This window comes from Erinaceus europaeus, chromosome 9, assembly GCF_950295315.1.
Source record: "Erinaceus europaeus chromosome 9, mEriEur2.1, whole genome shotgun sequence".
NCBI lineage: Eukaryota > Metazoa > Chordata > Mammalia > Eulipotyphla > Erinaceidae > Erinaceus > Erinaceus europaeus.
This window is the reverse complement of record NC_080170.1, coordinates 10,503,336-10,517,351: the sequence shown is the minus strand read 5'-3', so window position 1 is coordinate 10,517,351 and position 14,016 is coordinate 10,503,336. Positions and strand designations below refer to the sequence as shown.

The 14,016-nt window shown below is 48.7% G+C and overlaps 1 protein-coding gene across 3 annotated transcripts in view; it reads right to left on the bottom strand.

The window, feature by feature from the left end:
• Positions 1–1,813: 1,813 nt before the first annotated feature.
• Positions 1,814–14,016, bottom strand: part of ZNF346 (zinc finger protein 346) — a 44,119-nt gene continuing 31,916 nt past the window's right edge. For 2 of the 3 annotated variants that reach the window (XM_060197218.1, XM_016188696.2), the window contains 3 exons: positions 7,696–7,926; positions 5,078–5,171; positions 1,814–2,824 (listed from right to left, as the gene is read on the bottom strand). In XM_060197218.1, coding sequence (XP_060053201.1) covers positions 2,680–2,824; positions 5,078–5,171; positions 7,696–7,926 — 470 coding nt within the window. In that variant the 3' untranslated portion in view covers positions 1,814–2,679. The remainder of the gene's footprint in view (positions 2,825–5,077; positions 5,172–7,695; positions 7,927–14,016) is intronic. The other variant, XM_060197217.1, reaches the window with a different exon arrangement.

Here is a 14,016-nt window from a genome sequence, read left to right as displayed (position 1 = left end):
CTTTTGGTGCCTTTGTTGTTTTTTATTGTTGTTGATGTCGCTGTCGTTGTTAGATAGGATGGATAGAAATGCAGAGAAGAGGGGAAGAGAAAGACACCTGCAGACCTGCTTCACCACCTGTGAAGCGACTCCCTTGCAGGTGGGGAGCCGGGGGTTTGAATCGGGATCCTTATACCAGTCCTTGAGCTTCACGCCACATGCACTTAACCCGCTGTGCTACCACCCGATTCCCTAGTTTTCTTTCTTTCTTTCTTTTTTTTTCCTCCAGGGTTATTGCTGCCTGCACCATGAATCCACCGCTCCTGGAGGCCATTTTCCCCCCTTTTTGTTGCCCTAGTTGTTGCAGCCTCATTGTGGTTATTATTGCCATTGTTGACGTTGCTTTGTTGTTGGATAGGACAGAGAGAAATGGAGAGAGGAGGGGAAGACAGAGAGAGAGGGGGAGAGAAAGATAGACACCTGCAGACCTGCTTCACCGCCCGTGAAGCGACTCCCCTGCAGGTGGGGAGCCGGGGGTTCGAACCGGGATCCTTACGCCGGTCCCTGCGCTTTGCGCCACGTGCGCTTAACCCACTGCGCCACCGCCCGACCCCCGTTTTCTTTCTTTTTTAAAAAATATTTATTCCCTTTTGTTGCTCTTGTTGTTTTATTGTTACTGTTGTCGTTGTTGTTGGGTAAGACAGAGAGAAATGAAGGGCGATGGGGAAGACTCAGAAGGGGACAGAAAGAAGACACCTGCAGACTTGCTTCACTGCTTGTGAGGTGGCTCCACTGCAGGTGGGTGCAGGGGTGCCAGGGGCTCAAACCGGGATCCTTACTCTGGTCCTTGGGCTTTGTGCCACGCGCGCTTAACCTGCTGCGCTACCACCCAACTCCCAAGTCATAGACTAGTTTTCTTTTTATTTTATTAATATTTATTTTCCCTGTTGTTGCCCTTGTTATTATTATTATTGTTGTTGTTACCGATGTCACTGTTGGATAGGTCAGAGAGAAATGGAGGAGGGGAAGACAGGGTGACAGGAAGACAGACACCTGCAGACTTGCTTCACCACCTGTGAAGCGACCCCCCTGCAGGTGGGGAACCGGGGGCTTGAACCGGGATCCTTACGCTTTATGCTTAATCTGCTGCGCTACCGCCCAACTCCCCATAGACCAGTTTTCTAAGTGTGCCAGCCTTTGGTGGTTAGCGGCTGTATCCCACAGGACTTATCTTAGTACTTAGTACCACAGTACCCACCAGCACAGTGATCTCAATGGGAAGGCTGCCCCCAGGGGCCCACGGACAGTGCAGGGCAAGGTTGCTGAGGCTGGACAGACAGCTGGAGCCACACTTCCAAGGCCACCACACTCTCTCCTTCCCCAGTTCATGGGAAAGGTTCTTCCAGGAATCCCAAGGCTTATAACTACAAGGAGTAGAGCTACTGTTGTGTCAGGGCCAAATGGAGAGCCAGCTCATCCTCACCCGCTCCATCGTCAAATGCTTTGTGACACAGCACTCTGGACTTCGGGACAACAAGGAGAGGTCTCTGCCCTCAAGGGGTCAGTCAGAAAGGTGAGACTAGACACAGCCTCCATCCCTCAGGGCCTCCCTGACGGCCACTCTTCCTGCTCCCCAGCATTCCTTCTCCTCAGGATTCCTTCTCTGCAAGGAGCCTCTCTTAGCAAAGCAGATTCCCAGCAGAAACCTTTCAGAGACTTCCGGGAGGCCCTCTCTGATGAGGAGGCCGCTTCGCTTCCTTAGGTTGGCTGACAGCGCCCTCAGCCCCCAATCATATGGTGCTGCGGCCCCAGGTCTGTTCAGTGAGAGTCTGGCTCCTGGCAGAAATTCTTTATTTAGATGCTTCAGTGACCGAGAGACAGAGCACATGGCACACACCCACACACACAAGTAAAGGCATTTCACAGGCAAAGGGACAAAGGGACAGGAGTGTGGGGAGTGTGGGGTGTGGTGGGGAGGAGGCCAGGAGAGCTGCTTCTCTGACTCAATGCAGAGAAACCTCTGCTGGTGACATTTCCTAGGATTTCTGCTTAAAAGCTACAAGGAAGAGACGTCACTCCCACTGAGGGCTGGAGAAGGCCTCTCCTTTCTCTCTCCCTGGGCCTGGAGCCTCCCGGTGGGAGGGGAGGAGTAGCACCAGGCAACCCTTGGGCCATACTCGGTGCTGGGGAGGAAGAGGCTAGAGCATTGGGCCTCTGAGGGCACAGGACCTCCCTATGCATCCCCTCCCCCCGACCCTGCTGTGCTCCCCATGACCACATTGAGGCCTCCTTAGCACCATTCGGGACCTGTGGGAGGCTGGGAAGGGCTGCCAGACTTGCTCCCACTGGAGGCCTCACGGGGCAGAGCCCTGTACACTGGCTGAGCACAGGGCGGGACCCACTAGCTAGGGCTTCCCCAAGACAGCCTTCCCCAAGTCCTTTCCTGCCCAGCCTACAGTCTGGCAGGATCATTCCAGGTCCCACTGGAGGTGCCGAGAGCCTAGGGAGAGCTCAGTTCTGGAGCTGCAGGGACTGGTCCAAAGCGACTTGCAGAGGAGGGTGGGCCCGGGCCTCATGACACAGCCCTCAGGGAAGGACAACCGTGGGGAGGCCCTGAGTCCTCTCAAGACCCCTGCTCCCCCATCCTGACCCACAGGTTCCATCCACATGGGGAGGGGCAGGAGTGGGTCCCCTGACCCCTCAAGGGCATCCCTGGCCCATGTGTTCATCAGGGTGAGAGCAAGTCACGGGACACTGGGGTGCAGAAACACCTCTAGGCGCTCTCTGAACAGGCTGCCGCAGCACCGGGGTCTGGCCCAGGGGTGACGCCACTGCATTGGGTGACCTGTAGTGTGAGAAGGAACAGAGGTGCAGGGTCAGTTGGTGCAGTGGGCGGCTGCAGGTGGCTTATCCCGGTGCCGGCACCCCTCCTTCCCCAGGGCAGCTCCCCAGGGTGACACAATGCAGCCCCTCAACAAGTGAGCACTGAAGTCCAAGCGACCTGTTCACAGTAAGCCCAGAGCAGTGGCAGGGAGCCAAGCTGGGCCTCGGTGTAAGTCCTGCACTCTGTCCCCACACAGCCCAGCACTATAGTCCGCCCTCCGACTAGCCCAGACCTGTGAGCCCGGCTCTCGGCTCAGCACGGCATAGGCGGCCAGTCTCCCTGCACTCTTCAACTCCCTCTTTGTGCACCAAATACCACCTGGGTGGTCTTACTTGTTTAGAATCTGGCTTGGTCACTGAAAAGGCAGCTAAAGGATCCAGGAGCAAAACAGCCCTTGGTCCAAAAGAACCCCCAGCATCCAAAACAGTGCTGGCCATACTTGCTTTAGTCTTAAGCCAAGACTAAAACCTCGGCTCTAATAGCAACCACGCCCCCTAGCGGCCTCAGCACCTGGCACGCATTCTTTCAACAGCCTATACGGGAGGATGATGGGCTTTATTGGAAGCAGCGGAGCAAAATGAATGAATGGTCTTTGGAGTTAAAGAAGTTTGAACCTCAGTTCAACTCCAAGTGATCATGTGATCACGGCCAAGTCACTTAGCTGAGTTGTCCTTGGGTTATAAAAGTGTGTGTGTGTGTGTGTGTAGGGAGGAGATGGGGGGGGGGGGGGGACTCGGGTCCCGAGCTCAGAGCTGTTGAGAATTGAGACGGCTTTAGGTGTTCAACAAGCAGGCTCTGGAGGTTGGGGGAGGGGATGCTTACTGACTGGCCACATAACTGCAAAGCACGAGAGGAAAACGGTCATTCACACTGGCACTAGTGCTTTCTAGTCTGGGACTCCCAGTGGGTCCCAAGTGACCTGCCCAAACTGCCACCAGCCCAGCTGCAAGGGAGGTACACTGTGATGTGGGGGAGTCCCAGGCTGCCCTCTCGGGGCTCATTTCAAGTCTCCTCAGAGGAGCTTGAGGAGTCCTCCCAACTAAAGGCACATCCACACAAGGGAGGAAGCCTACTGAGTGAGGGGCGGACCCAGGCTGTGCCACTGCCTCCTAACCTTCACCTGGCAACAGCACCCTGCAAAGAGCCAGTGTGGTTTCAGGGGGCTTGCCTGCTTGGAACCCATCTCCATGACTATAGTTCAGGACTCGTGTCTCAGAAGGTTGGGCCGTGACCTTACTGGCCAGCTCAGTCCCCTTCTGAGAGGCCTGTATGGTTTCTTTGCTGGGCCCTCGGCTCTTCACATCCCACTCGGTCACCGCATCCTCAGTGCTGTGCCCTGGAGAGCACACAGCAAGCCTGCTGGGCCTTGGTGTGACTCACCATTCTGCCTCCCCATCACTCAGGGTGGGGTTGTCTGTCCCTGAGCATCAGAACATGACAGCATGCGGGTAGGGTCGAAGAGGCTTTCAACCCTTGATCAATAAATCAGCACTGACTTGGAATAAAGGAAAGGACAAATTCCTAGTGACCTGTAGGGGGAGCTCTTGCCACAGAATTGATGGCCATAAATAGCAAGTAGGGTTCTGGGACTTCGGAGTCTCTTGGGATAACCATTATGCTGCCTACCCCTGACCACAGCAGGGGTTTTTAGAGCAACGAAAGTAGTGCTTTCCTCACTGAGGCAGACCACAGGACTTACACGCATGTGACCTCAGGTTCGATCCCTGCCACTGCACATGCTAGAGCTGAGTGGTGTTGAGGTCATTCTCATAAATGGGGCTGGAGAGATATCTCAATGGGAAGGACACCTGCCTGCCATGTGCAGGACCTGGCAGGCTCAAGCCCAGAAAGCACTTGGGAAGCACTCAGGCAACAGAGGATCTGAATAAAAAAGTGGTCCAGCATGAAGAAATTGAACCTGCGTGAGGCTAGGGTTCAACAAACAAAAATTTCAACAGGTAAATCAAAGCCCTACATATAAAAAGTGCTTCCCACACCCAGCTGTTCAGGGCTAGGAAACTCTTGAGGAAGGCACCTGTGCTTCTCTACTAAAACCTTCGGACCAGCGAAGGATGGGGCAGCTGGGGTTGGCCCCACCGACTGAGAAGGCAGCCAGGATTCCATTTTAGCCAGGGGCAGCAACCAATCTTCATGAAGGTTCTGAAGCGCTGGGCAAGTGCCCCTGACCGCTGGCTTTAGAGGATGGTTACTCACTGGTTCTTGTGCTTGAAGCCGCTGACGTGAGCCTGGTACTGCTCTATGGAGTTCAGCACTATTTTACACGTCTTGCAGGGGTAGCCCTTCCCGGCTGAAACACACGTCAAAATCGAGATGCTGCATTATTCAGTGAGCAAGGCCTGGGAACTGCTGCTGTTCATGCAGCTTAACAATTCTCTTGGGGATGGGGGAGGCACTCTGGTGAGGGGGCTGAGAAACCCTGAGGCCTGCATGCCCTGTGAGTAGCTCCCTCTCCCCTCTGTATCCCACTCCTGGCACCCAGCCTGACTCAAGACAGCTGTCTGCTCAGTAAATAAAACATGACAGAACAAAGAGGCGACATTTGGTGTCACCTGTCATTTCCACCTTGACTGTGCGAGTTGGCCTCATTGAGGACACCTTTGCTGAAAGCTCTCTGGGAAGGTGCCACTTTCTTGGGCTTTGTGATGACAGTAATTCCTGAGAAGGCCTGTTACGACAGTCAGTCTGTCCTTCTACCTTGGGGCTCACAGACACCCTGTATTACTGTCGGGGCTGCTCCAGCGACCAGGCTTCCTCATGTGGCTGGGAGGGGGGAGGAGAGAAAGAGAGAGGTGGGCTGGGGCTGGATTCTTGGCTCTGTCTTCACTTGGCTTTGGCTAATCTCTTTCTCCTCCTGGTCCTCAGGTCTCAATGATAAATCTATTATCCCACAAGCTCTAACAAGAGTCCTTGTGATAAAGAGTAGCTAGTGTTTCTCACGAAGAGGCCAAGAGAGGTCGTGCTCATGCTGTCATTTGGCCTCACAAGGATCCTGTGAGAATCGCCCCCCATGGCAGCCAGACGGCCAGGGCGGCTGGACTACTGCTTGCTGGAGCAAGTCTGGCCCATCTGCTGTACAGGCCGCCTCTCCAGGCACCTGCTTTCCTAAAGCCTCACAGCTCTGCAGTCAGACCATGGTGGCTTGAATCCCAGTTCTGCCATTCTTGCTTGGGGAACCACAGGCCGCTGACTTAACCTCTCTGAGGTTTGGTTTCCTCATTTGTTAAGAGTGGGGCTTCTCTGAGACTCAGGTTCTCCAACTATGAAACGAGGTCAGTATTAGTAACGATGTCATCAGGTTATTGCCTCAAGCCAAGCGAAAGCATCTGGACAGAGAAAGTACTCAACAAACAGGAGAATTTGTCGCTGTTCTGCCCCAGCTCCCTTCACGCTCCATGAGTCATGCTGGCAGAGGCGAGGGAGTCTCTGTTCCAAGCTATGATGGTTTTCCTTGCATTTCTGCAGATTTCTTGGAACACACATCCCTCTAAAATATGTAAGGGGGATATTATTCCAATCAGAAGTGAGTTTCCTTTAGTCATTTTTTTAAAAAATATTTTTTAAGATTTTATTTATGAGAACGATAGGAGGAGAGAGCAAGAGCCAGACGTCACTCTGGCACATGTGCTGCCGGGGATCAAACTCAGGACCTCATGCTTGAGAATCCAAAGCTTTACCACTGCGCCACCTCCTGGACCACAGGTATCTATCTTTTTCTCCCTCTGTCTTCTCCTACCCTCTCCATTTCTTTCTGTTCTATTGAGTGAGGAAAAAAAAATCACTAGAAACGGTGATTCATAGCGCTGCCACCCAGCCCCAGCTACTGGAGGCAAAATAAAATAAAATGATTCCAGGACTCATTCTTAGGTGTCGTAATTACTGTTATTTAAATTTAATTTTAAATTACTTTAATGACCATCTACTAGGTTAAAAACGGATGAGTTTACAAACATTTAAGCTTATCACCTACCAGAATGGCAATCCTGCTAGCCCAGACCTGCGCTCTGCTACAGCTGTTTTCTAGGCTGCCTGGCTCTCTCACTTAACTTCCTGTTGGGGGCCCTACAGATAGCTCACCTCGTAGGAAACATGCCTTCCAGTGTGTGAGGTCTGGGTTTGAACCCCGGCATCTCACGGGGGCACCAAAGAAATGGGGGAACTCCACAGATGGTGGAGCAGTGTGTGGTCTCTCTCCCTTTTTAATTTTTTATTTTATAGGACAGAGAGAAATTGAGAGGACAGGGGAGGGGAGGATAGAGAGGGTGAAAGAGATAGTGGGGGCTGGGCGGTGGCACACCGGGTTAAAAGCACATAGCACGAAGCACAAGGACTTGCAAAAGGATCCTGGTTCATGTCCCCAGCTCCCCTCCTGCAGGGGAGTCACTTCAGAAGCAGTGAAGTAAGATCTGCAGGTGTCTATCTTTTTCTGTCTCTTTCTCTCCCCTCTCCATTTCTCTCTGCCCTATCAAAAAAAAAAAAAGTGTGTGTGTGAGAGAGAGAGAGAGCAAAAGAGACACACCTCCAAGTATTTGCTTCACTGCTTGTGAAGCTTCCACCCTGCAGATGGGGAGTGGGGGCTTGAACCCAGATCCTTGACCATGGTAACGTGTGCTTAACCAGATGTGCCACTACCCGACCCCAGTCTCTCCTCTCTGCAATTAATGAACGAAAGAAAAAAATAGAATAAAATTCCTGTTTGGCCTCTACAGACAACGAAGTCAAAACACCTGTCTCAGAAACCCTATGGTGGAGGGTAGAGCCCCCCTGCCGGTCACGCTCCCCTCCAGGCCTGGGGGTGAGCTGAGCCCTCTTACCCGAGTCTGTGACAGCAGGGTCTGCCAGCCGCCCATAGTGAGCCATGAGCTTGAGCTTGGTCTCCTGTTTCCTGTGCTTCTTGCCCACGTAATGCTGATGGGCCATGGCAGGGTCGTTGAAGGTCGCATGGCAGAGGCTGCAGAACTTGTCTGGGTCTATCGCCTCTCTATTCTGGTGCAAGGCTAAGGTGGAGGCCACAAGGAAAGGGGTTGTAAGGCGTTTCGACAGAGCTGCAGTGAGAGAGTTCAAACAGAAGCAATGAAAACAAACAAACAAAACAAAACAAAACAAACAAAAACCCACAAGGTGCCTGGCTTTCCAGTCTGCAAGGAAGGCTGGGTCAGCAGTTAAGTCACACTTGCAGGTGTGGCACTGCTTGTGTGAATCACACAGTGACAGCCTCCTCTAACAGGGAAACACGGGAAAATTTGGGGTGGGGGTGGGGCTACTTGGTTCAGCCACTTTGAAGGCTGGCCGATTTTCTGATTCTGAGGCACTGCACTCCTGTCATGAAATTCACAGATTATGACAGACTAGAGACGAACATTCATGTTTTTTTAAAAAATATTTATTTATTCCCTTTTGTTTTATTGTTGTAGTTATTGTTATCGATGTCATCATTGTTGGATAGGAAAGAGAGAAATGGAGAGAAGAGGGGAAGACAGAGAGGGGGAGAGAAAGACACCTGAAGAACTGCTTCACTGCTTGTGAAGTGACCCCCTTGCAGGTGGGGAGCCGGTGGCTTGAACTGGGATCCTTAGGCCAGTCCTTGTGCTTTGCGCTACATGCACTTAACCTGACTGTGTCACCGCCTGACTCCCTACCTGTAGTTTTTTTAATTCCTCAGAATTCCCTAGAACTTTAGAGTAAGTGGAACAAGAAGTTTAAGCCGTTTGTTCCCATCCTCAAAGTACCCGCGTCACAGAGCTGGGAGCCAATGCAGAGCCAGTAACGGAGGGCCTGAGGTCCTGGGCAGTCACAGAGAAAAGGCAATTCTCCTGGGGAGGCCTCAGGCCACACTGCCATCCAGACTGGGGCAGAGAAGTATGAGGTAATCTCATGCCTCAGCTCAAGGCTCAACTGCACGAGGCAGGCAGGATCACTGTGGCACTTACTGAAGGAAAACCGATACTGAGATGTGTCAAGTGATTTGCCCAAGTACCCGAATAGTGTGTGAATCCAGGCCCTTGTGACTCTAGGCCTCACCCTCTAGGCTACACCCAGCTGCTAAGGGGTGGTGGGGAGCCTTGAACGCTACCGCTTGTGTCTGTACCTCCATCTCGTCAGTGACTCAGTTAACAGACCGGGTCCCCTGTGAGGCAGTAAATGTTCCGAAGCTGACTGCAAGCCGTGGTGCGGCTATACGGGGATGTCATGACTCACGGACATATCCCTGTGGCTGGAATGGTGTTGTTTTAGTATAGCAGCCACTGCTTAAAACCTGCCCGATAGGTCCAGGCAGTGTCTTAGGGGACAGAGAGCAGGCCCTGGATTTGATCCCTGGAGCCACTTATGATGGAGTGAAGCTCTGATCTTTCTTTTTCTCAGAGTAAAATTATATATATGAGAGCATTGCACAGTTAGACTTCTGGTGAACCAGGGTGGGGTTGAACTTGGGACTTCAGAGCCACAGGCATGAAAGTAGTCTGCATGCCCACTATGCTCTCTCCTGCCCGAAATGTTTTCAACAGAAGCCCCACCACTGGGTGCACTCAGGAGCACTTGAGAGATGGTACACATGCTCTCTTATAAACAGAACTTTGGGGGTTCTTAGCAAGAAAGAAAAACTTGCAGGCTTTCCCCCACTACTGTTTCCCAGAATTATCGAATCTCAATTTCTCTGACCACTGGTCTTGTTTCAGCAAGCCACCCCAAAAGACATGTTGTAGAATATATAATCATACAAGAAACATTCATTATTGGAGTCGACTAAAGAAAAAAATCCAGTTGCACAGACATCCATTTCTTATGCTCTTAAATGACAACAAATACTACTGACCCATAAAAAAAGGCTAAGATGCATACAACAACAACACAAGGGTGCTTCTTGGTACTTTCCGACTTTTTGACAATGACTATGGATCTCTGACATCAAGAAAGAGAGTAGTGGCCTGTGGATCTAAGGGCCACTTTTTAAGAGATACTGAAGAGAAATAATCAGAGGTGAGTGGTAAAGTTAAGTGTGAGTGTCGAAGCTAAAAAGCTAAAGTCCGGAATTCTATCCCTAGCATTACACGTGCCAAAGTGGTATTCTGGTTCTTCTTTTTTAGGGAGAAATTGAGGGGGGGCAATAGAGAGACACCTGCAGCACTGCTTCACCACTACTGAAGCATCCCCCGATGGGTAGGAGCTGGGGGCTTAAACCTGGGTCCTTGCACATTGTACTGTGTGCTTTTTTTTCCCAAAATTTTTATTTTTTTATTCAGAGGACGTAGTGGGTGTTGTATTGTTATATGGGAAACTGGGGAATGTTATGCATGTACAAACTATTGTATTTACTGTTGAATGTAAAAGATTAATTCCCCAATAAAGAAATAAAAAATAAAATAAAATATACACTTTAGCAAAAAAAAATTATTTCCCCTTTTGTTGCTCTTATTTATTGTTGTAGTTATTATTGTTGTTGTTATTGCTATTGGATAGGACAGAGAGAAACGGAGAGAAGAGGGGAAGACAGAGGGAGAGAGAAAGATAAGACGCCTGCAGACTTCTTCACCACCTGTGAAGCGACTCTCCTGCAGGTGGGGAGCCAGCACTTGGAACTGGGATTGTCACCATTTTGAGTGCTGTTTTTCCTGTAATCACTTGTTACTTGTATGTTTATATATCTGTACTTAATATTGTTTTATGTGTGTCTAGAGCAAACCTATGTATATGTACATAAAACAATAGAGTTTTTTATACGTACATAAAAACAAGAGCTTTTTTTCTTTATAAAAACAAATAACTCTAGTTTAAGCAGTGCAACAGGTTCAAGGAAGAAAGTAAAATAGTACCCACATCCTATCCCCACAAGGAAAGTGCTGTTCATGTGTTGGTGACAGCTTTAAATAGCACTACCAACATATACTAATTGAATCCTTCATATTTAACATAACTTTTATTTTTTTAAGATTTTATTTATTAATAAGAAAGATGGAGACTGGGTGGTGGCGCACCTGGTTGAGTGCACATGTGACACTGCACAAGGACCCAGGTTCAAGCCCCCCAACCCCCACCTGCAGGGGAAAGCTTTGCGAGTGGTGAAGCAGTGCTTTCCTTGTGGGGATAGGATGTGGGTACTATTTGACTTTCTTCCTGGAACCTGTTACACTGCTATCTTATATTTTCCCAGTGGTAAAATTATGAGTAATTTCTCCTTCACTTATCTATATTTTTCATATTTTCTACAACATGTCTGTATTATTTTTAGATTAGTAGTATTTAATTTCAGAAGTTATAAACTCATATATTAACATGGAAATGTGCTTAACTTAAATTTTTTTCCCTTAAATTTCAAAGATAATAAAAAGTAAGTACACACACTCCTATTATAATCATCAAAACATTTCTGATGTGGAAAAGGTCAAAATGAATATAGAATATAGCCTACTGATCATGGAAATCTCTGGGGCAGGCATAATTCAGGGGACTGTTCCCTTTTATGGGCAGGTAATCCCACATAAAGATATATGATTTTTAAATTATTTAATTAAATTATCATTTATTAAATTAAATTTTATATAATTAAAGTTATTTAATTATATACAATTATTTATTATTGGATAAAGAGAGAAACTGAGAATGGAGGGGGAGACAGAGAGGGAGTTGAGCGCAGCAGGTTAAGCACAGGTGGCTCAAAGCGCAAGGGCTGGCCTAAGGATCCCGATTCGAGCACCCCACTCCCCACATGCAGAGGAGTCACTTCACAAGTGATGAAGCAGATCTGCAGGTGTCTATCTTTCTCTCCCTCTCCTCTCTCCATTTCTCTCTGTCCTATCCAGCAACAACAATAACTACAACAATAAAACAACAAGGGTAACAGAAGGGAATAAGTAAATAAATACATATAAAAAAAAGAGAAAGGGAGAGAGAAAGACATCTGTAGCCCTGCTTCACTACTTGTGAAGCTTTCCCCCTGCAGGTGGGGACCAGGGGCTTGAACCTGGGTCCTTGGGCTCTGTAATGTGTGCGCTTAACCAGGTTCACCACCATCTGGCCCCCGAGATAAGTGATCTTTTAAAAGTTTTATTTTTGAGTGTTCTTTTTTTTTTGCCTAATGCTTAAATCTTTTTGGCATGAGGATTTGTACCAACATTGACTTTAGGCTAGGTGGTGGTGCACCGGGTTAAGTGCGCATATTACCGACATTGACTTTAAACAAACACAAGCATATCTATATAAAACTTCGAACAAATTGTGGTCCAGGAGGTGGTTCAGTAGATAAAGAACTCGCAAGCATGAGGTCCCAAGTTCAATCCCTGGCAGCACATGTATGAGAATGATAATCTGGTTCTTTTTCTCTACTCCTTTCTCATTAACAAATAAATAAAAAACAAACAATTAGGGAGTCGGCGGTAGTGCTGCGGGTTAAGCGCACGTGGCACAAAGCGCAAGGACTGGTTAGGATCCCAGTTCAAGCCCCCGGCTCCCCACCTGCAGGGGAGTTGCTTCACGGCGGAGAAGCAGGTCTGCAGGCGACTCTCTGTCTCTCTATCTCCCCCTTCTCTCTCAATTTGTCTCTATCAAAAAAACACAGCAAAAACAAACAAAATCTTTAAAAAAATAATGCTCCAGGTGCTAGATTCCTGATGAACATTTGTGTTTTATGGACAAGTTCATCTCACTGATGAGATGAACTTGTCACACCTCAGTGATGGTGATAACAGTGACAGCTGCCACTGACTACATCTCTACTGTATCCTGGGCTCTAGACATCCATTATTCCGTCCTTACAACCCAAGAAGCCAATGGTCCTATCAACACTTTGCAGATAAGGAACCTCAAAAAATTAAATCATACAGATGCAGAAGAGCAGCACCAAGGCTCAGACCTTAGTGCCTGTGGCTCAAAGTCCAAACTATCTCACAGAGTGAATAACTAGAGTTGGGAGTGGAAAGAGAGTATACTTGTGAATGATTAAAAAAAAAAACCAAAAACAAACAAAAAAAATGGCAGAGGCCAGGAAAAAAAAATTAAGACACTGGAGTTTTAATAGTATAGTAATATAAAGTAGGCCAGTAATTGGTCCAAAATAAAGGGAGGAAAAAATTACAAGGAAAATAAAATAAAAAATCAAAGAACTAAAGAACTTTCACTCTTGACTAATTGCAGTCAGGAGAGGTTAAACACACCCAGACAGTCAGGAGTTAATGAAGGGAAGTGAGGGCCAAGTCCCAGCGGGGGCCAGACAAAAGGGCTATTTTAAGAGTCACTGTGCTGAGAGTGAATTTGGAGGCAGCTGCAAACAGCCTGCCGGGTACAGCACTGAAGTATTCAGCTTTGAAAGGTAAGTCCTTGTCTTCGAGAACAGACAGCTCTGAGGATTAAAGTGAGCAGGGCATAACCTGAGCCCACAGAAAAGACAAGCATCTAGCTTTTAACTTAGAACACATGGCAATAAGGGCAGGTGGATGCTGGGAGGGGAAACCTAAGTGGGAGAGGGAGACAGAACATGCTCTCATCCTGTACAAGGCCTGGAGGACCTAGTACCAATATCAGTCAGGACAAAAGCTCAGAGCTATGAAGCTTCCAGAGAAAACCCGATACAGCCAAAGAAAGAGAGGTGAGGGGAGCACAGCTCCCAGGCTGTACTTCTGTCAAGCTGGGTCAGATGGGTTCCAAGGCTTCAGTGTGAATCTTGGATCAACTGAGTTACCTCAAACACTTAAAATGAGAGAGGAGTCTGGGGACGGATGCCCCAACACACATCCTGGGATGGGAGTACACCAAGTGCAACCCCAACTGCTTTTTTTTTCTCCCCAACAGTATTTATTGACCAAGGAATAGATTACATCAAAGAGGAAAGAGGAACATCAAGGTGTTTTTTTTCAAGGGTAGTTAATATCAGGATACACACATCAGGGTGGATAATGTCAAGGTACACAAGAAGGTGGCTATGTCTGACTACCCAGGGCTCTGCTCTAAACGTCATTCACTACACAGACTCCCCCCCCCCCCCATGCCATATGAAATACTGTGTCCAGCCTCAGGTCACCTTTGTACTTTCCAGGCTCTTGAGAGGGGCACTGGCTTCTGTCATCAGTACTCTAATCCAGACTCGTTGTCTGTGGGGGTCTGTTGACTAGCTGTTAACTAATGACCTCCACCAGGCACCCTTA